This window comes from Nannobrachium achirus (genome assembly GCF_963921795.1).
Source record: "Nannobrachium achirus genome assembly, chromosome: 5".
Lineage (NCBI taxonomy): Eukaryota > Metazoa > Chordata > Actinopteri > Myctophiformes > Myctophidae > Nannobrachium > Nannobrachium achirus.
The window spans coordinates 25,930,395-25,953,762 of record NC_137814.1 but is presented as its reverse complement, the minus strand read 5'-3'; the positions used below and the strand labels follow the sequence as shown (position 1 = coordinate 25,953,762).

The window sequence follows — 23,368 nt, the reverse complement described above, 5'->3', positions numbered from 1 at the left end:
ACACACACACACACAATATTTACACAGCATAATCTTTGAATAACATTTTTCTACTAGACTATTCACTTATATGATTATATATATTATATATATATATATATATATATATATATATAACTGTACACTACACAATTTGCTGCCTTTTGTGGATGTAAAGTGTCCCTTTGATGTTTTTAAATTGAGCTATATTATAAGTCAAACTTTTCCAATTATTATCCTGCCCTGTATAGAGCTCAGGCCTCAGGCCCTCAGTACAGATTGTGTGACGTCACGTTTCCATGGCAACCAGGAACCCTGGCGTCTCCTGGGAAACGGCAAGCATCAACACTAGGCCTTATGGGAATCATCTCATCTGCAGTCGGACACGTTGAAGTTGGATATCAAGCAACTTGTCAGCGTTTTGCATTGGTCTACTCGAATGCAGCAGTTATAACAGCTGTTTGGTGGTAGTTTTGCTTTGCAAAAGTCAGTACAGAATGGAGGGACTTGGAATGTCATCACTACAAAGCCTGCAGGCACTATCTGCCTTGCTATCTCCCCAAGAGGACGAAGATGAAGAAGATGATAAAGTAAGATACTGTGCATTTAGTGTGGTAGGCTATAGGCTGCAATATGTATAATGTACTCCTCTATTCTATTTGTCAAGTTGGTTAAGCACATGTGCTGTTGTATAATTAAACAGAAAGCGGCCCCTTCTGCACAATTGGGACCTGGACACATAGGACCTGCAACTAAAGCCAGCAAAGAGGGTAATGTATCCAATACGCCTACTAAGAGCCTACCCCCATTACTTCCCTCTGTAACTGTTTATACACTTATACATAATGCAATATCCAGTAAAATATGTAGGCCTGTTAAATTCCCCAGACCCCAACACTTATAGTGCTGTAGCTTGCTGTAGTTCAACTACATTCATATGTATCAGGCATGTCAAGTAGTTCAACACATTTATCTTAGTTTAACTACTTAAGCTACACACCACAATTCTGAGCAATAACAGCAATATATTAATTTCGTTTTACCATTACTGTCTTCCTGTACCAGAACCTCCTTTGAAAAACATGGCTGTCCATTTTTCTTCCATCCTGATTGCCTTGAAGGCATGCAGAATTGAGCAGGATAATTTGCACCCTTTCTCCTGCTGTGCTTCTGAATTGTAATTTCTCCTGACAATATCCTTAATTCTGACCACTCAACCAGAATTCTATAGTAAAAGTGAGCATGCCCATGGGTGTTACTCACCCCATTTATATACAGCCAGGGCCACGATGTTAATACTAATTCATTACTTTGTATGTATGGTATATATACTGTATACTGTATGTTTGCATGTAATTATGACACACTGTTTGCAAATTTGTCCACCAGAGGGTGGTGAAAATCCCCAAATAAACGCGCTGAAACACATGGCTCAAGTATGCACACACACTTAGGTTGCCATGCGGTACAGTACGTGCACTCATGCATGCATGCATGCACATTCATGCATGACTGTGTGTGCATGTGTAATTTCTATTTGTGATTCATATTCATATAGTGACATCAACGGCGTACACAAAGAAGAACACTAAAGACATCTGGTGTGAGGAGGAGGTGGCAGAGGGCTCCCATTATGAAGACCTGGCTGACCCACGACCCCAGCCAGAGTAAGACAACACACCTGGGATGAAAAGACCACAAAGGGAGTCAGCATTAGCATTGACATGAGTCAGATAGTAGGGTACTGGCATGATGCGTATTAAGCCTGAGTTTTGTTATGCCGGTGTCGCGCACCAAAAATGCACTCTCTGTCCACCAAAGAGCTGGAGAGACTGGTCTGTTACTGAACAAACATTCTATATAGCAATGATTACTATCAGAATATCAATATCTTTAACCTCTTAAAAACATTTTGTTTTAGCCAACAACAAAAAAATGTTTAACATTTTCAGTGCGCAGCACGCAACCAAATATAAATCAGGCATTACCTTTTTTAAATTTCAGTCTGAGACAATTTGATTTATTTGGGACTCCAAAAGTAGATTCCTTTTACATCACTGGTTTTCATCATCATTTGTATGCTCTGAGAGTGTACAAATAGAACCAAAGTTAGTTCCATTTTGTACACTCAGAGTTAAATTAACACTGAGGATTTTGCAGTGTAAGGTCAGGGTCTCAGATGAAAACATTCTATCAGATGGGGGTGTGTGGACTCAAACTGGAACCCCTGAAATTAGTTGAGAGAGTTAAAGATTGCTGCTTTTAAAACATTCATGCAATACAACTATACCTTTATAGCATTTGGAAACAGTTTACCCTGCACAGTAAAATCGTCAGTGTTAAAATAACTCATGTCAAAACAGAGGCAAAAACAACATCTAGAAAATGCACATTTCCAATGAATAATTTTCCATTATTCTTTTAGTCATATTTTAGTTATTGTTGACAAAATATCATATTTTAAATCTACAGTTGATTTAGTTGACTAAAATGTAATGCCTGATTTCTACTGTAGCTCCATACCTGAAATAGCAGATCTACAAGCTCACAACTTGCCATGCTGCGTATAGATCGTGTATTTTCTGAGTGTGACGTGCACACTCACAGCCACGCATAAAACGACTTACAGTAGTTCTACTGGATCTCTTGTCCACTAGTCCCTCCCTAATATTTTAGTCTAGTTTGTAGGGCTGTCACGATTATGACATTTTACATGACGATTAATTGTCACTAAAATAATTGCGATTAACATTTAATTGTGTTTCTGTAGTTGCCAATTACATTCCTGTTTGGCTTGTGGCTTTGAAGTTGCACATGGCAGATATGACACATAACCTAGATATACAAAGAAATGACTGACATATTTGACAACTTTATACTTGAAAAAGAACTTTGATAGTGGAAATAGCCGATCTGCTATTTCCACTATTTTTGAAAATGTTTGAAACGATTATGACGATTATGACAAAATAATTGCGGTTATGTCAAATAATTGCGATTACACGATTATGTAATAATTGTGACAGCCCTACTAGTTTGTGTGGGTTGAGAAAATTGTCAGAATATTTAGTCATAGTTTTAGTCATCATAGCTTAGTTTTTAGTTTTTGTCAGTGGAAAAAGGTAGTCGACAAGCATTTTTTTTCGTCATGTTTTTTTAGTCCATAAAATGAACGCTGGACTGTGCAAGTCTGTGTTCTGACCATCTCTCATCAATTTACAATTTCAGCCAAATGGCCTGACCTCCAGTGGCACTCACCTCAGCTTATTCCCCTGTAATTGCTTCCTGGCTCCTGATGTTGTTGTTGTTCTCTCTGAGGAGATGCCACAGCGTCACGCTTGATTCCTGCTTCGGCGTACGATGGTGCTGCACTCTGAAAATAAACAATCCACTACAGGCTCACAGCACGTTGTGGATGCAACTCACTGTGAGCTTGTAGATAGGCTATGACACGGTTATACGACAAAGCATAAATCACAATGAGATAAATACTGTGTGTGTGTGTGTGTGTGTGTGTGTGTGTGTGTGTGTGTGTGTGTGTGTGTGTGTGTGTGTGTGTGTGTGTGTGTGTGTGTGTGTGTGTGTGTGTGTGTAGTTATGAGATCATCTTGAAGCAAAGCGTGGGTACAGAGGATCTGTTTTTGGGGATGAGCAGAAAGGATCCGTCATCCATGTGTTGTGAAGCCATGCTGGTAAGGACTATGTTCTGGTTTTGATTGATAGACTGAATACTTTAATAGCAGTTTGAAGCAGTACAAGAAATAATTTAGGTGAAATCTGGTCAGATGAGCTCCCTCTGGTGTTTACGTCTCTTGATGGTCTTCAATTCATCCAAAACACTGCAGCAATACTGTTAACTAGGTACAGCAGAAGGTGTCACATTACTCCAATTCTGGCTTTATCGCACTGGCTCACAGTTAATTTTAGGGTTCAGTTCAAGGTCCTGGTGCTCACTTTCAGAGCCCTGCATGGCCAAGAACCTGAATACCTAACAGACCTGCTAGAACCAGGGCCCTACAGTCAGCTGGCCAGGGTCTACTGGTCATTCCTCGAACCAGGCTAATCACCAAAGGTGATAGAGACTTTCAGTCTGTAGCGTCATACTTTGGAATGCCCTTCCGCGTGGCCTGAGAGCTGCAAAGTCTGTGGATATTTTTAAGAACCAGCTAAAAACACTACTGTTTCAACATGCTTTTGGGGAAAGTTATTGAACTTCTCCTCCAGGTGTGAAATGTATCTGCTGTTTGTTTTGTGTTTTTGTTTCTCTGTTCTTTCTGTACAGTTCTGTGTTTTTGTTCTGCTTCCTATTATTTGAATGTTTTATTGTGTTTGTTCATGTTGTATGTAAAGCACTTTGTGAGGTCTCTCTGTGATAAGTGCTATACAAATAAAATGTACTTACTTACTTACTCACTCTACATGAGCACTTTTCCACTGAGTGTCATGAAGGAATTCTCACCCAGGGATGCTAGGGTTCAAGTTGTTACCGGTCTTGCTCAGGAACACCCTGGGTGAACCGATGGTCGAACCGGTGTCCTTTTGATTGATTGACGTTTGTTTGTTGAACATACGTACATATTTGTACATAGTGCATCTGTCAAAAGGATAAAACACAATAAAGTTGGGTGCTTTTTCTTTCCCCAGCTGGCCTCTTTACCCACTCAGCTACAGCCATGTTTTCAGTTCTCATGTCATCAGATCTAGTTGTTTCATTGTCATTTTTACATATCACTGCTGTTGGGTGTAAAGAATTATTATGTTAAAAAACATTTTCTAGAGATCTACAAACTCAAAAAGCCATTTTCACTATACTTTTGTGTGACGCTCTTGTATGATACGAAAGCATACGAAAAAACATAAAAATTCAAAACAAGGAGATTAGAAGTTTCTGCCCGACAGCAATGATATTATATAAAAAAGACTTGACGAATAACATCCCTGGTATAATATAGACCAACTGTATAAGACAAACTGTTGATCTTCTATAATTTACATTATAACACAGATTAAAATCAACAATTATGCAGTGTTGACAGCACAGTGTACAATATTGTGATGTTACCCCTTTCTGCAATCTCAGGTGAGAATCAAACTTCCAGACACCAAAGCAGCAGAAGTAGTCCTGGATGTAAAAGAAACATTCCTTGATCTGCGGACTCCAAAATAGTAAGAGAGACATAAAAAAGCGCTATATAAATGCACCATTTAACATTTAAAGGACCTATTGTCAATATATGTCATTGTCTATTCACAGCTTCAGTCATATAATTCATACACAAACAGACCGTTTTCCCATTAACAGGTTTATTTTTAGAGTTTATTTGATATCTGAATAGTTGCGTCAATGCCTGCCCTGTTCTCCAGGGACCATTGGCAACGCTATACATTTAAAATCAATACATACTTTCAAATGCATTTAATGGTAACAATAACTCAACATTGACAAAGAATAAAGGAAACAGTATTTTCATTGTGTAGGAGTACCTAGCTCAAGGATTTTCAAGTCTCAAAAATCAAAGAAACCACGCATTGCTTTGGAAAACGGTCAACAGTCAAGTACACCATGAGTTGTACTCAATGGGCTCAACACGCCTGACCACTTGAGCCCCATTTTAGTAGTTCACCCCCAAAATGACTTTTTTTCTATTGATTAGTCACGCCATGGAGACTAGAGTTCAATAATATTCTTTGTTTTTTGTCGCATTCATAACAACAAAAATGTGATAACAATACATTTACCCCCATTCATTCCGGATGGTGACCCGTTTCGAAACTAGTCACCATCCAAAATCAATGGGGGTAAATTCACTTGAATCAAATTTTTGTCTTAGGAATGTGACAAAAAACAAAAAATATTATTGAACTCTAGTCTCCATGGCGTGACTAATCAATAGAAAAAAAGTCATTTTGGGGGTGAACTACTCCTTTAAGTTATTTGAAAACAGCCAATCCACTATTTTCAAAGGATTTTGACTTATAATGACATCCCCAAAAATAGGTGAAAGTGGTTGAGCAACTACTCCTTTGTTTTTCTCTTTGACTGACTGTCTGCAACTCTCAATCTGAACTTCAAAGAGACAATTCTCCCTGGAAAATACATTTCCAGGTTCTTTTGTGAGATGATCATGATCTGGGTTTTTGATTCCTCATTTATGGGGTATTTGATATAATCTCACTCTCTCTTTCTCTCCCCCACTCTGTCTGTCTCTCTCTGTTTCTCCTACTCTCTTTAATCATCTGTTCACTTTCCTCCCATCTCCTTACTTCTCTCACCTGTCCTCTCGTCTCTGATCCCATCACATCTCCCTTACTTGTCTCCACTCTTCATTGTTCATATCCTCCCTTCCTCCTCCTCAGTAAGCTAGGTCTCCACCTTCCCCATCCTGTCCACAGCCAAAAGGGAAAGGCCCAGTTCTACAGTGAAAAGGGGGAATTGGAAGTCACTCTGTTCATGAATCGTCCCATGGATTCTATAAACCTGCAATAAGATAGAATACAATTGTACTGATTTTTTTTAATAGCATAAAGAATTGTACATTTTTGTCTTTTTTTTTCCTTTTCCTTTTTTTTTTAAAACTTGGGACACGGGGGAAAAATGTAACTGCCAATATACGTTCTGGTTTGTGTTAGGCAACTTGTGTTAGCTTTGAGTCCTTGCTGCTATTGAACTGAATCCTTTTATTAAATTGAATAAGACTGGAATGCAATGCTGTCTTTTAAGATTTATGCTACACAGTAGCAGTTTTCTCATTGTGAATAAAGTAAAAGAAAATCAACTCTTGCCACTGTGTGCAACCCATTGCCTATACAATGTAGATAATCTATTCTAGGAGGACACTGCACCACCAGACAAGTCAGAGCGAGATGGTAACAAAAAAGGCTATTTACACAGTACAATCCTCTGTGGGAGTGAGTATTTTACTGTGCATGACGTATTATTACACAGTGTGTAAAGACAGGCTATCTTCTTACTTCTGACAAACCTTAAAATCATGACAACTCACATGTGATTTCCGAATGGGTTCTTCCTTGCATTCTCCCCATTTTTGTATTAATTTCATTATTTACTTTCTGTAATGTATGTTGTATTATTATATCATATCTTTTATGATTCATTTTTGTCATTTTTTCTCTTAACCTATTGCGCCAAGTATTACCTCAATGTTTATACAGTATATGAATCAGCCCTCTTAGTGGTGAAAGCTGAAAGTGTATTTACTCAAGTACTGTACTTAAAGTTAAAGCTGCACTATATGACTTTCCAATTCTATCCCGGATTTGAAGTGTAATAAAGTATAATATTGAAGTATAATTCTGAGGTACTTTTACTTTACTTGAGTAATGTATTATTATAATCTATCAGTTAAAACTCCATTTTAACTATGATAGATTTATTAAAAACATCCATTATTTTATCTGGTGACTCATAATAGATAATACCCTCCTAATACGTGAGCAGACCGTGTTTTTTTCGATAATTCTTTTCATAACCGCTGCTCCTTCACTTGGAAAGGAGTCAGCTTAGGTGGTTCGGGCATCTAGTACGGATGCCCCCCGAGCGCCTTCCTAGGAAGGTCCTCGATGCACGTCCCACTGGGAGGAGACCCCGTGGCAGACCTAAGACCAGATGGAAGGATTATATCTCCAGACTGGCCTGGGAACGCCTCGGTATACTCCCAGAGGGAGTGGAGGAAGTTGCGCAGGATAAGGAAATCTGGAAGTCTCAGTTGGAACTTGGAACTGTTACCCCCGCGACCCGATTCCGGATAAGCGGTTGAAGATGGATGGATGGATGTAATAATTCTTTGGGAAAATGGAAAACATTTAATACGAAAAAAAACACGGCCTGCTCACGCATTAGGAGGGTATTATGAGTAACCAGAAAAAATAATGGGTGTTTTTAATGAATCTATCCATGGTTAAAATGGAGTTTGAAGTTACAATGGGTGTGTATGGGGAGGGGGCCAGCAGGAGGGGGGCCTGATAACATTTACATCAAATATCTAAATACTGAATGAAGAAATTAAAAACTGTTCAGGATGTTCATTAAAGACTGATTAGATGATAACATGACCAAAAGCTTTTTTGAAAGTGAAATATCCCTGAATCCCTCCCATCCAATAATGTAAAACTATTTTTGATGATTGTGTACTTTACTCAAGTGAAGTTTTGATTTTTTTTTCTTTTTTACTGTACTTGAGTATTTAAAGGTTATAAATGTAGTACTTTTCCCACCACTAATAAAATAGTACTAATAATATCATAATAATACAGGTTTTTTTCTTCTTCTTGTGTAAAGCACTTTGTAATACAATTTTTGAAAGGTGCTATATATAAATGTGTATTATTATTATTATTAGTATTATTAGTATTATTATTATTATTGTTGTTAATATTATAAATAAATCAAATCACCACCCCGGAGGGGCGTGACTGTCAGCCCCTGTCATGCACAGACAGTGTCGGTTACAGCAGCATATGACTATATGATACAGCATATACCATAATAACCATATAGCCATACAGCACGGTGTGGAGGCTTATAGATACTGTAGCTAGGGTGGAGGTGGTGGTGGTGGTGGTGTGATCATGTGACGCAGGCATTTCCGACACAACAATACAGAAGAACACACGTCGTTGGCTATCGTTTGGTTGCAACCAGGCAGCAGCAGCGGTCCCCTGCCTGGTCCTCCTCTCCTCTCTCTGCTCTGTGTGTCTCTCTGTCGGCATGGCGGACGGTGAGAGGTCCCCGCTGCTGTCAGACCTGGGGGACGGCGGCGCAGGGCTGCTGCTCGGCGGCGGCGGCGGCGGAGTGTCGCCCGGCGGAGCGGCGCCCTATGGCGTGGTGCCCAACAAGCCACAAAGCAAGTATCCATGGAGCTCTCTCTCTCTCTCTCTCTCTCTGCATGTGTGTGTGACTGTCTCTCTACCACGTCTCCAGCCTAGCCTCATCCAGATTCCAGTGGCGTCAGTTCAGGAAAAAGCTAAGGTATGGCAACATGACTAGTGTCTTGCACGCGCGCTAGGGCGCGTGCAAGACACCAGTCATGTTGCCATACTTTAGCAACAGGCACGATGAAAAGTACATTTTATTATTTCCCCCCTGTAGCCAAGGTATGGCAGCTGCCATAGCTTGCCATACCCAAAGTGACGCCTCTGGCCTCATTTTCTACAGGGCAGAGGGATGCTATGCTATACCACAGCTGCTAGGCTACAAGGCTAATGCCAAGTCAGGCATCATTAGCTTGTAGCCTAGCAGCGGTTTAGGCACTGCATGGGTTGGTGACAGCAGTGACAAATGTGACAGCAGCACAGCAGATGTTGTTGTTGTTGCATTATTACAGAGTGGTATAGCTTCTGAAAAGTCCTGGTTGGGATGGTGTGTTTTGTTATGTTGTGGACAACATGTCTGCTGGCTGGGTAGGCTGTGCTAGTTATCCTAGCCTTTCCCCCTATCATAAAGTAACGTGAATGCAGCTATGCTACATTGGCTTCTACTATGCTAACCATTCAGTGGAGAGTCTGGTCTGACAGCTCTGACATGCTGGCTGACAGTCTGCAATGCACCCATCATGATCAGTTTTATTGTGTATTGGTTTTGAAGAGGTTGCATGCATTTGTCAAGGTACAGTAGTAGCAGGCAACAATAACACTTGCTGCTTCAGCTGCATCAGCTAAAGGCTAGCCAACTGTTACTCTACCATTTGACTGGCAAACAGAAAACATCTGATTTGGTTGGCAATCGATACGGCCAATAGGGAGGCTCCCGTCGACTGCTGCAAGATAGCACCGTGACCAATCGGCAGCCCGGGTGGGTGGGGGGAGGGAGGGACCTATAGTGCAGCTTAAAATAAATTAATGGGAAAGGCATGAGGAGCGGCTGCTAATTGACTGTTATATGATAGAAGTGTTTGTACTAAAACTGGCCTCTTTTTAACTGCTGGACGTTGTTTGTTCACACAGAAATGGAATGTTGGAGGACTCAATTATTTGATATTCCTCTATTCTCACCTAGTCACTGCACTGACCACAGCGTTGCCAGATTTTGCAAGAGAAATACGCAACCACAGGTCTGTGAAATCAAGCCCAAAAGAAGCGACTAGGCCACATGGAGCTCTTTAAAAGATATATTGTTTACATTGGCTATTTGAAAATGGCAGATCTACAAGTTCACAACGTGTTGTGAAGCGATTTTCAAAGAATTCAAAAAATCTTGATTGAAATAAAATTTGGAATATTTCTGAAATGTTCTAATAACACAAATCTGGTATGGGGCTCCCTTGCACAAAACATTTTCAGGCGGGGTTTAGGGAAATATTTATTAATTTGGGACCAGGGCCATGATGATGTTGAGAACCTCTGGTTTAAAATTAAATAATACTAGAAAAATGAGGAAGTTCAAGCCCAAAATAAGAAACTACACTTAAGAAACAAACCCAAATAACCTCAACCTGCAACTACCAATATTTTACAAGCAACTTTATAGGAAAATAAGCTTATTATAAGTTGCTTAAAATAAGCTTATTATAAGTTGCTTATAATAAGCAGACATGGCAACACTGGCGACTGACCACCACTGGCCCTCTATCTCTGTCACATACAGAGTTACAGACTCTCACCAGTGTTGCCAGTTTTCCCAAGAGAATTAAGCCCAAAAGGAGTGACTAGGGCCACATACTCAGCAAATTGATCAGACATTTGCAAATAATAGCTGATCTTCAGTTCTTCACATGACATCCTTGACATGAAGATGTTTGAGAATTGAGAGCCAACATTAGGAAACAAGCTTAAATAAACAACTACACTTTAGAAACAAGCCCCCCAAAACGCAACCCTATATTTACAAGCGACTTTACAGTACAACAAGCCCAAATTTGCTTGTACTTAAGCGGACATGGCAACACTGGCACACACACATGCACACGCGCACACTTCCACTTAAACGGCCTCTCTCTCTGCATTCCAGCGGTGTTTTATTATAAAGCTCCTTTCAGCTGAACTCAAGACCAAATCTCATTTTCTTGTTAATCCACAACTGAACAGGCTACTCTGTCACGGGGGTTAACCCCTTCACAGCCAGCTCTCGTGACTTGACTCCCAGTCCCTCACTTCCCCTGCAGAATTCCATTCACGGTTGACCCACCGGTCTGACGATGATAACTTCATGTCAGTCAGTGGTTCCTAAAAGTGGGGTTCAGCCAGGGGACCCCCAGGGGTCCTTGAGGAGGGTTGTTCCCCTAAATCAGTGTTTCTCAAAATCAAATGGGCGCGTACAGGTATGCAGCGGGTACTGCAGGTGGTACACGAGAACATTTATTTTACTGTTATGGGAAATGACAAAACATTGACAGTCTTTGTGTAAAACTTCTCATCTGTAAATTGTTAAACAAAATGACATCAATACCTTGACTAGTGCAACTGCTATTGAATAGAAAGCAGTGTTTATTTGCCATTATGCTGTTTTCAGATGGGGTTCCGTGGCCATATTCTGTGGCGGTCCTTGATCGTAAAAAGTTTCATAACCAGTAACCACTGCTTAATGTCTCCTTCTCCCCCCCGCCAGGCTTCCCTCCGTTCCCCAGCCCCACCCAGCCCTCGGTGCTCCTGGGGGAGGACCCCCCGCCCTACTCCCCCCTGACGTCCCCAGAGAGTGGCAGTGCCCCCGTCATCAGCTGTAGGGTGTGTCAGAGCCTGATCTCTGTGGAGGGCAAGATCCACCAGCACGTGGTGAAGTGTGGCGTCTGCAACGAGGCCACGGTAGGAGGAGCACCACCTGGGTCTGAACCCGCACGCGTACACACACACACACACACACACACACACACACACACACACACACACACACTTATGAGGACATCAAAATGTTAGGGCGGCTTTGAAAATGACTGAAAATAATTACCAAACAAATAGCAGATCTACGAGCTCAGCTTGTATATCAGCTATTTTTCTCTATGTCGCGTCAGCTCACAACTAGGCATAAATCATGCGTGTAAAAGCCCTAAACCTAACCTCCAATTGCCTAATCCTAACCCTGATCCAAACCTCTATCTTTATCTAATTGTAACCATTGCAAGCCTAACTCTAAAAAATGTTAAACCATAAAACCAGGCCTGGAATTTCTTCATTTTAGGGGCAAGGCCATCAGTGTTGTACATTTTTTGAGGGCACAAAGGCCAAATGCCAGGGCAGGAAGGCCATCAGATAAAACAAGATTTTAATCCATTTAAATAATTTGTTGAATTTAAGGGTTAGGGATAATAACATAATCTGCAGTGAAATAGATAAATTATGTTATTTATTTTGTATTATATTTTTTCCCCTTAAATGTTTATCCCACGATTTTGTAACCCATTTTCACCCAGTGCCAATTGCCTATGTAATCCTGGGCTCTGCTCTCCCTCTGCCGCACCTGGGGAGACAACGGACTGACCTCATGCTTCCTTCTATGCATGAGGAGTCCAAGTTGCTTATTTTCACCTGACAGTGGGGATTTCCCCGGTTTGGAAGTAGCGCGTGGAAGGAACACGTTATTCCAACCAGTTCCTTTCCCCTTCATCAGGCGCCCTGGCTGGCCAGGGGGAGGCAGTATAGAGACCAGGATTACTGCATGTTTTTGTGAGGGTATCTATCTACCCTAGGAGACACGGGGAGAACATGCAAACTCCACACAGAAAGGCACTTTCGCCAACCCCACCTAGGGTGTGGGCGCTGATGACGCAGAGGAGGGAACATGGCCCCAGCGCCCACAGCCTCCCCGGGTGGGAATCGAACCCAGGACCGTGCCCCCTTATTTTTAAATGTTATTTACAATCTGATCCATGCTCAGCCCTCCACCAATCAAAGTCACTGGATTGGTTTAAAGATGGGGTCTCTGGGGAGTTAAGATTTCAGAATCTCAACAGAAAAACACTGGTGTCTACTGTCTACATATTGAACAGAAAGAGACAGAGGAGAAAGTGGTACAGTCAGCGTGGGCATTAAGGCTACTGTGGCCTCAGGTCATGCCATTGGTTTGAGGGGCACAAGGCCAAACTGAGGCCTCTTCATGGCCTCCATGAAATTCCTGCCCTGCATAAAACAACTATTTGTCTTGTGAGGACCAGGAAAGTGGTCATCACAATGTCTGATTGTACTATACTTGTGGCTCTCACACACACTGAGCTTTACATGGAGAAGTTAACATCCAAGGAATTTCCATTTTACATCAGGTCAAGTCTACTTACAAGCAATCAGTCGTAAGCAGTACAAGGGTTAAGCCCGATTTATTATACTTAACTGCGTGCCACGGTGTACATGCTTCCAATGCATGGCAGCGCGACACGCGAGCTCGTAGATCAGCTATTTTCACCACACGCAACAAAGTATAATTCAAGATTTGGAGCAATAGAGCTCTGTGTCAATATTAGTTTTTTTGTTTTGTTTTTTACAGCGGGTCGAACTTAGGGCTTGTATGGAAGTCTGTATGTTTCGTCATAAGTATACAGTCACAGCACAGCTCATGCTGCTACGCGTATGACAACATCACGTTACAATTTAGCATTTGAACAGTGAAACTAGTAGAGTTTGTCATCATTGCTGATTGTGTGTGTGTGTGTGTGTGTGTGTGTGTGTGTGTGTGTGCGTGTGCGTGTGCGTGTGTGTGTGTGTGCGCGTGGGTGAAAGAAAGCATATGCATTTTAATTTTCAGCGGCTATCTTAGTTTACACCCTCATTGTTCTAGAGAAGCAGTTTTCTTCTTATAGGTAGGGCTAGTTTATGAAGATCACAATTTCCATTTGGCCAAATGAGGCGTAGTAGACCATCACTACACTGACTTGAATTCAGTGGCGATGCCATCCAGATTCATTTACAAACTGCACACCTAGTAACTGGCTATTGATAGCTAAAGATTGGCCCGGGAGTTATTAAACACGTTTGTTAGGAAAATAGAAGTCCCCATCTCAATGGAGTGCGCGCGCACCCGAAAGCCAGTTGTGCGTAGCGCACCTAAATGGCTGATAAAGCCACACAGACAGACAGGTGATCAGTATCTCCTACTAATGTGGGAAAAGATCAAGTGTGGTACTGTATGTCATAAACCCGACTATAAGAAACGATACCTAAATATGATCAGCTTCATCGTGAGTCTTTCAACACACATTGTTCGGCCTTTTAAAAAGGACATATATTTGGAGTGTAAAAAAAGTATATATAATACATATATAATACTATGGTATACCTGGTATATAACAAAAACCTTTATTCAGTATGTGAGTGCATGTTTTTATTAGTGAAATCCTATTTTCTAGCTGGACATATCTACTTTATTTTCTCCTGCACCCCCTTCCTTCCACACACATGTGCTGCAAGCTATGCATAAGCACCTTTTTTCTTCAACCTTTTTTTTAGCTATTTACTCCTTTCTCCCCAAGTCAACCAATTATGCCTAATAATTCCTCACACACACATTTCTGTTGTTGTCACTGCTGTTGTATCCTACTGACTGGCTTACCTGCCGGTGAGGAGCCCCCACCAGGAGGACATAGAGCCTCCTCCGACCGGTCCTACTCCTCCCGCCAAACACTCCCTGCTGACAGGTGCCGCCCCAGCCCTGTAGGAGTACTGTATTATCACCCAGGGAGCCTTCTTCCCTCCCCCAAACACGGGCCTTTAGACCACTGCTTCTCAAACCTTTTTGGTTGCAGTACCCCCTTCCCCTGACTACAGCATTTTGCTCATAAAAATTACATCAAAAGTCCAGTTCCAATGCCAATATGTTCAAAATAAAACAGCGTACTGGCAAATAAACATTGCTTTCTATTCAATAACAGTTGTACTTGTCTAGGTATATATGTAATTTGGTTTAACAATTTACAGATGAGAAGGTTCACACAAAGACTGTCAATGTTTTGTCATTACCCATAACCGTAAAATACATATTCCCATTTTCTCCTGTACCCCCGCGTACCCCTAGGGGTACATGTACCCCCATTTGAGAAACACTCTGCTCTAGACTCCGCAGTGAGGGTGGGTAGGTACTTTACCACTGCGCCACCCAAGCCACTTTCTAACTGGTGGCCACATTGACATTTTAGCCCTTGGGTGGAACACGGGTTTAGTACCTGTCCACCACTGCGGAGTCTAGGGGCTCGAATCTACCACGGTGCATTCTGTCTTGGCCGGGTAGGTTAGGGCAGTCTTTGTGGCTGTTACTTCCTACGGGCTGTGGTTACGCCTGGTGTTGGGACGGGATGATGAGCCAGTAGGGTGCAGTAGGTTAAAACAGCAGTACTGACTGGTTCACAAACAAGTTTACAAGTTCACATCACATCACGACTTGTAGATCATCAGCTACTCTCACCATTTGTTGTTGATAGTATAGGGCTTAAGTAAAAATACCATGTCATTACCATGTCATTATTCCTCTAAAAGCCATTTGAATTGAATTGTTGAAAAAATGCAATCCCCACTCGTTAAGCATGCTTTAACACAGAGTTAGGAACACAATCAGCGTGCTATATAATGCTTTGGCCCTGTGCCTGCAAATGCAAGCGTAGAGACCATTCCAATATCTCACTGAATCTGCCTCCCTCCCCTCTGCGTATTATTGTTTTAATTCTCATCTGGCCAGAGTAATTGCCTTGTTATCTCCTTCAGCTTGTGATATAGCAGCGCTCTCATCTTCTACCTCTCTATCCTCTGTCCTCTGCCATGTGCCTCTGGCTCCCTCTGTCTGCAGCCCATTAAGAATGCTCCTGCAGGGAAGAAATATGTGCGCTGTCCCTGTAACTGTCTGCTCATCTGCAAAGTGACGTCCCAAAGGATCGCCTGTCCCAGGCCGTACTGGTGAGAGGAGTGTGTGTTTGTGTGTGTGTGTGTAGAAATGAGCCATCTAATCTAAAGGTTTATAGGAAATAGATTTTTTTTCTCGTCCCTGAACATAGATTAGAGCGTGTTGCAAGTGTTGTATGAGGAAAAAGAAGAAATGCTTCATTAACAGACACCATGCTTTACTTCAGTACTGTGTTAGAAAAGTACAATATAATTGGATATAATGGTGAATGATAACGGTAGTCTCTCAGGCCAGCCCACTCTGTCTCGAGAGACTATGGTTACAGTGTCTGTACCCTGTACAGGTGGCTCATTTGTACAGAGTACAGTTTCATCTTAACTTTCACATTTAAAATTCAATCAGCATTCAGCAATCAGCAAGTCAACAAGCCAATTAGTCAGTAACTGCCTTGCACAGTGCATTGTGTTAGTCCACCACGAAAGCTTTTCATGTGAGTGGCACACAGCAGGATAATGGTAATGGACATAGGTAAACAAAGTAGATGACGTTCCATTGAGTTTGAAATCAGTTGTCTGGCAACATTTTAGTTTTCCAGAGCATAGCGAAAACAAGGTTATTGACGAGATGATTTGCAAACTGCAACTTGTGACAAAGAAAAGTTTAAGGCCAAGAATCTTTGACAAAGCAAGGCCAAAGGATTCCCTTGCAGCAACGCTTCCAGCAAATCGACTGCCCAATTACTGTAGATGTTAAAAACATTTTGTGATTTTTATTGCAAAAGACACTAGACCAGGATTGGTCATTAAAAAGGCAAGTGTTTGACAGTGCAACAGACTGGGCTTGAGCCTAATATAATTGGTAAGATAAGACTTCTTGTTTATACCATACGCTAGAATACTTTGAAAAGACTTTGAAAAACACTAAAGTCTGTCACCCTCTCTCACATCTACCATACACTAGAAGACTTTGACAATACTAAAGTCTGACACCCTCTCAAATCTAAAGACAGCGTGTCATAAGTCACAGCGTTATTAATCATGGACTATTATGATTTTGCATAGAGCAGATGATGTAAGATTTCCTTTTGGAGGAAATGGCAATTCACTTAAACTTAGGCCTGGCACTGGTACGGTAAGAAGCGTTGCTCAGTGTGAAACCCTGTTCATTAGCTAAATTAATATGTGCCAGATAAAATTACTGCGAGGACATGGATGTGTGGTCAGGGATCACTGTGGATCTGTGCAGATATAAATTACAAATGGTCGCTGTTGGGCAGAAACCTTGTTTCTCCACATTTAAACTGTATTTTAACAAGACATTACAGTCCTTTTATACCAGCTTGCGCCTTGTGGAATAGCCAGCTTGCTGAGGTAGTTATTACCAGCTTTGCAAGCTGGTAATAATACCGGTATATACATTCACACTAGTCTGAGTTTTGACCAAATATGGTAAAAGATCAGGAGATTTTGGCATACTGGATGACGTCATTGGCTGACCATCTGTAGACCAGCTTTGCAAGCTGGTCAAAAAGTGGAGCTGATAATCAGTTTAAGAACATTTTTACTGTTGATAGTTTTTTTTTTTGTCTTTCTCCTTTTGTTCAAGTAAATCCATTGCCCTGTACTTTGTTGTACTAGGGTGTCCTGCCAGAATGGCCAATCTACAAGCTCACAACGCGTTGCATTGCAACTACCATAATATTAACCCATTTTACACCTGAGGCTGATTCCAAAAAATGTAAATAAAATGTTGCTATATATAGCAACAACAAAAATCACAGAGGCGTTACCGGCTTGAAAGGTAACACGGTATAGGTGTAACCAGTCTAAATGGGCAATGAAAAGTGAAGAAAAAGAGAAAAAAAAAAGAGATTGTTGAGAAGTGACTAAATAATAACGACATATAACGACATTGGATCCATTGAAATACAGGTTATTTCTCTTCCCATTTCCAAGTCATGGTATTAGACAAGATTCCCACCCATCAGCGACAATAGGTATATACACGCTTTACATGAACAAGATGCATTGAAGGTCTGTGCAGCAATAATTATCTCTGAGAAATGACTGAAATAGCTCTGTGACACTCTGGGACACTCAGTGAATATGCTTTGAGTGTGCTGGTGCAGGCAAAAGTCTATTGACAGTCCACTGGACTCTCCATCCATGTACTGTGTATTTATTTTCCCTGTCTTACCCATTTAGGCCTAGAATTATTGAATGCTTTAACTATTGAAAAATAGCAGATATACAAGCTCACGCTGCGAGCTTGCAGATCTGCTATTTTTGAAAAAGTCGTGAAAATGTGTGCAAATCTTTGACAATATGTATTTTCAAAGCGGAATGTTTGTAACTCAAATTTTGCTTCTGGGTGGTCCCTGGAACTAAATATTTTGAGATGGGGGTCCGTGGCCAAATAAATATCATTTTGGGGGTCCTTCACATGAAAAGGTTTGAGAACCACTGACATAGTAGTCTCTCATGAACAGACTAACTGAGCTCCAGTTAACCCTTCTTGTGCCTATCCCGAACAAGTTCGGGATATTTTCAATCCAATACAATATTTCTTTTGCTATTTTACATACCCTGAGCTGCTTGTAGAGATGTGGGTGGTCCTGGGTCGTCCTACGCTTTCCAACGAGTGATGCTAGATGGTCCGACGATTTATTCCATTGAAAATGGTTTAAAATAAAGTTTAGAGCCCCCCCAAAAAAACTCAATCTATACTGTCGGCGGCGCGACGTATTCCGGGGTGCCTATCCCGATCTAGTCCGGGATATTTAATAAAATGAATTAATTAATCGGAGGCCTCAACGAAGCCCCGGTCTAAATTTCCATCCATGGCCGGGGCCGAGACTCGGGCCGTAATCGGGCAACGCCGCTGCATCGCGCCGCCGAATCCAATACAAAGTCACATCTTTAGAGAGCATTTTCTCTGAATTGTGTTCCCAGACCAAAGACAAAGTTTTTTTGCGACTGAAATAGCTTTAGATCGGGCTTCTAAAAAATAAAGACGCTAATGGCTAAGTGTTAGCTAACTTCCTCCTCTCGTCATACATAACAGTGGCTGGAGTGAAATCCCAAGGCACTACGGGCAGTGTCAACGGAAGCTAGAGCGAAGGCCTATAGAGATATTTCTGGCACTCTAGCGGCACCTTGTGGCCCGGGGCACTCATTGGGTTAAGTGAAAAGGACCCTTTCTTTGACGATGGCTGGCCAGATTGCTGACATAGAAACATAGGTTTTTCAAAAAATCTTAGAAGGATTCAAAAGACACTTATAGAATCGGGTCAAAATTCAAATTTTCACGATTTTTCAAAAATAGCAGATCTACAAGCTTGCAGCGCGGCACTCGGTGCCGCGCTGTGAGCTTGTATATCTGCTATTTTTCAATAGTTAAAGCATAAAATAATGATACACTATAATGTGTACCCGTTCTAAAAGGGTTAAATACAGTAAACAGATTTTTAACTATGTTCATGTTATTGTACTTCATGTGGGAATTCTCACTAAAGACCAAAGATTTCCAATAATATTAAACGTTGACGAGAGTGCACCAAAACTCTAGCTAAACGCCCAGATTCTATTCAGACATTTGCGTTATTTTATAATTTATAGTGTGTATTGAAGTACACACAAAACACCTCATAAACACAGTGAGACATCATTAGAGTCATCTCTAATAATATTTTTAAAATATGGCTTTTTCGTGTTTTATTGATTTGCAAGGGATGACCAATGTCAACTATAAACAACAAAAGATATCCTCATTAGAACAAAATAAACAAGAATTGTATTTTATATCACTTCATAAGGGCATCCTTAATTTACCTATCAACGGAAATGATTTGTGACTACAATCTTTTTATATATATATTTCTTTTTACAAAAATGTATTATTTAAAAAACGAAAATTAGCATTTTGTGCCTCAGGCAGAGAATATGCGAGGAATCCTAACTAGCTCGAGTTTGTTTGTGGTCGAGCGTTGTCACTCTATTCACGCGATTGTTTTAAAGATCAAACATCTGTGGATTTAAACAGGGCTGGAGTGACAGCTGTCTATCTGCCGCATCACTGCAGGCCCTCCCGCGGTGCCTCTGTGCTTTTGTTCTGTCCATCTTCCAGCATCTCAGTGGCTTCCCCAAGTTCCCCCTGACAGAAACATTTTAGAGGATGCCAGCTGCAGTAGCGCGTGTGATAGCGTATCAACAGTGTGCCTGTTGTGTTTGGAAATGGAACCTTTGAAACGGAATCCAAAGGGGAAGCACGCACAATCGCACATCCCAACAAAAAACCTTTCAGGGAGCTGAACAACAATGCGTGCATTGGAGGAAAGGAAGGGAAGTTCGCACACTGTAGCTCCCTGTAAAAGGGGTCCGGGACCCCTAGGGGGTCCTCAGAGTTACAAGTGGGGGTCCTCCAAATCTTTGTGTGATAGAAACGTATTTTTTTCCTGAGAACTTTAGCTACAACGCCTCGCAGCGAGAGGCGTTGTGAGCTTGTAGATCTGCTATTTTAGGCAAAGGGGTTTGGTGTAGAGGGGAAAAAGAGCAGACTAAGTGCAGAGTGAAAGGTCAAGTTTATTAAGTATTGACGGTTCAAGTGGTTAAATATCTGAAAACACAAATTGAATCCAATTTGAATCCAAAATACACTGATGATTGTGCTGTCAAACGATGAAACTATATGGAATCTATGAACAGGTTGTGGGGGTCCCAGCTTCATCTCTCTCTCAACTAAGGGGTCTTTGGCCTGAAAACGTTGAAGACCACTGCAGTAGAGTTCAAACAACGTTTAAACCACTGGGTCTTCATCGTGTTACATCACATGAAGTGCCTACTTCATGTGATTGTATACCACACATGGGGACAGTCACAATTAGTGGCAGCTGTAGTAGTGATTAACCACCATCACACCCACCAGATCATGGAATGGAACTTTTCCACAGAAGGTTTAACACTATAACGCTATGCTTTAACCCAGTGATTCTCAACTTGTGGTGCTGGCTGGGGCCCTCTGGTGGACAAGCGCATAACTGCATTGTGAGCTTGTTGATCTGCTATTTTGTTTGTTATTTTGGAGAGAGAAAAAAAAAGAAAACGCTGTCTAATTACATGCTCAAAATAGGGACTTAAGGTTGAAAGTAGTTCAAGTTTGAGCTGCACATTGCCAATGATTTCAGTCATTTGGATTCCATAGAAGCCAGCGTGTCTTCTATGGAAGCATGTTGCACAGAGAAAATAGCCGATCTACAATGCTCATAGATATATGCTATTTTGGTTATAATTTTAAGATTAGGGCAGTTGATATCTGATATTTCACATAAAAGCAAAGGTTAAAGCCTCAGTCTGTGATTTCTTCACCTGGTTGGCAGTATGAAGAACAGCAGGAAAAATATGACTAAAACATCATCATTGTACATATTGTGTTGATTGTTTAGCAATCCGTGCTAGTGTCGGTGGGGTCTTCTTTCATAATGTTTCACAAATCGCACAATAGGACTCAAACATTTTCAGTCGTGAGATTTTATTTTGCTTTAATCCACGAGTACCCCAAGTGCATGCCAATGAAAGCGTAGCAACTGTTGAGGTGTCTCAGCCCACAACGTTTTGGCATCGCGAGACTCTAGATGTGCTTTTCTTTTTGTACCTTTGAATTCTTTTTAAGTGAAAGTGGTCAAGTGTGTCTGTGGATCGTATAAATATTTAAGCATTAACAAGGGCTTGTGACACCCGGCAGAGACGATGTACCTGCAAGCCAAGACATACTGACGTGTGTGTGTGTGTGTGTGTGTGTGTGTGTGTGTGTGTGTGTGTGTGTGTGTGTTCTTGTGTGTTCTTGTGTGTTTCTAGTAAGAGGATAATTAACCTGGGTCCAGTGCACCCAGGACCTGCCAGTCCTGACCCCCAGCCCGCCGGGGCCAGAGTATCCTGTGGACACTGCAGCAACACTTTCCTGGTAGGAAGCCTTTTCTCTCTCACCATGGAAACTCTTTTCTATCCTCATACTGTGCATTCACTCACTCGTTCCTTCCCACAATATGAGTCTGGGCTTTGGGCTATAGGCAGCTTGAAAAGTGGGCCTTGACAGACCTCTAACCAATCAGCGTAGCAATACATTTGACGTCACCACAGTGCAGCCAGTCGGAAGAACGGCAAACACATCTTTTTGGCCGATGAGCTCCGCTAGCGCATACTCCTGTTCCTTTTTTAATTGTTGTAATTGATTCCAACCTTCACCTATTGCTTATTTTATCGTTTCAGCGTTAACTGTTACACTTGTTGCATCGAGGGCCGCCATTCTTGTTTTGAAAATGCCACAGCATGTATTCTACGTCACCAACTACAACTACACACACCATCAGGGGAAGCTTTTCACTTGTTGTATGGACAGTAGTTGAAACGCAGTCACTGATTGGCCCCGATCATTTTCTGATTTCTCATACTTGGTGCCTCTATATATGCCGAACTCCAGACCGGATACTGGGGAAGGAATGAGTGAGTGAGCACAGTATCAGGGCTGGCTTGCCAGGCTAAAGGCCCATTCCCACTGGGCCAGATAACAGATTAAAAAAATCTCTTTCTCCAGATAGTTTTCCATTCAAAGTGGATGGTAGATACAGATAAAAAAAATGTCTACCACAGATATTTGCCACAGATACTTTTATCTGTGGCAAATACTTTTTTTATCTGTATCTACCATCCACTTTGAATGGAAAAATATCTGGAGAAAGAGATTTTTGTATCTGTTATCTGGCCCAGTGGGAATGGGCCTTAACTCTTTCCCTCTCCATGGAAACATTTTATGGCTCTGTGATGATCTCCTATTTTAAACATTCCATACAGCCAAAACCTTTGTGAACAAGACTCTGAACTGGAACACATTTCATTAGCAATCTAACCATTTTCGACATATACTGTAGGTCCCTTTTCCGCGTCAATACGTGTCTATTCACAGTACACCTTCCACTATGTATTGTAAGTCTTCTTTGATATGTTGATTTATGTGCCGCAGGGAACGCGGACATAAAAGTATAAATGGGTGATAAACGACATGCTGTAATTCCGTGCTTACTTTGTTGGAGGATTTGAGGCAAACACACTGCGAAGGCCCCCATGGATCGATCACTTCCTCTTCCATGTTGGACACGGACACACAGCGTCGAATAAAAATGGAAATCTACTGTTATTTATTTGTAGTGGTTCTCAAAAGAGACCACAGGGAGTCCTTGGGATGAGGTTCCTCCAGGGGGTCCCCAGGGATGAGGATCCTCCGGGGGGTCCCCAGCAAAATTTCACAATCATTTCAATCACTTTGACCATATTTTATTCTTTGACTATTCCAAAAATAAAAAAAAGTTCCAAAAAAAAAAAAAAGTTCTCAGTTGCCAAGACTGATTTCAGTAATTTGAATCCCATAGAAGCCATCATGTCTTCTATGAAAGCATGTCGCACACAGAAAATAGCAGATCGGCTATTTTTGGTCATTTTTGGTCGTTAGTTGTGTTAAGATTAAAGAGTATTAGAAGTCGTCACACACACTAGCAACAGAATACAAGAGTAGAAGCATCTTCCATAAACATAAGTAGTCTCAGAAATGTCTTGAAAGAACATTTTA

The 23,368-nt window shown here is 41.4% G+C and overlaps 2 protein-coding genes across 2 annotated transcripts in view; both read left to right on the top strand.

The window, feature by feature from the left end:
• Positions 1-476: 476 nt before the first annotated feature.
• dnaaf6 (dynein axonemal assembly factor 6) lies at positions 477-6,466 on the top strand (the record flags this gene model as incomplete). Its single annotated transcript, XM_080725280.1, has 6 exons — positions 477-569; positions 683-749; positions 1,538-1,646; positions 3,575-3,671; positions 5,060-5,145; positions 6,337-6,466. 6 exons carry the CDS (start codon positions 477-479, stop codon positions 6,464-6,466), a joined length of 582 nt encoding a protein of 193 aa, XP_080581406.1.
• Positions 6,467-8,643: 2,177 nt separating this feature from the next.
• Positions 8,644-23,368, top strand: part of pip4p1a (phosphatidylinositol-4,5-bisphosphate 4-phosphatase 1a) — a 33,449-nt gene continuing 18,724 nt past the window's right edge. Inside the window, exons 1-4 of the mRNA XM_080726186.1 lie at positions 8,644-8,843; positions 11,543-11,736; positions 15,698-15,804; positions 21,604-21,709. Of these exons, the coding sequence (XP_080582312.1) occupies positions 8,708-8,843; positions 11,543-11,736; positions 15,698-15,804; positions 21,604-21,709 (543 nt within the window). The 5' untranslated portion in view covers positions 8,644-8,707. The remainder of the gene's footprint in view (positions 8,844-11,542; positions 11,737-15,697; positions 15,805-21,603; positions 21,710-23,368) is intronic.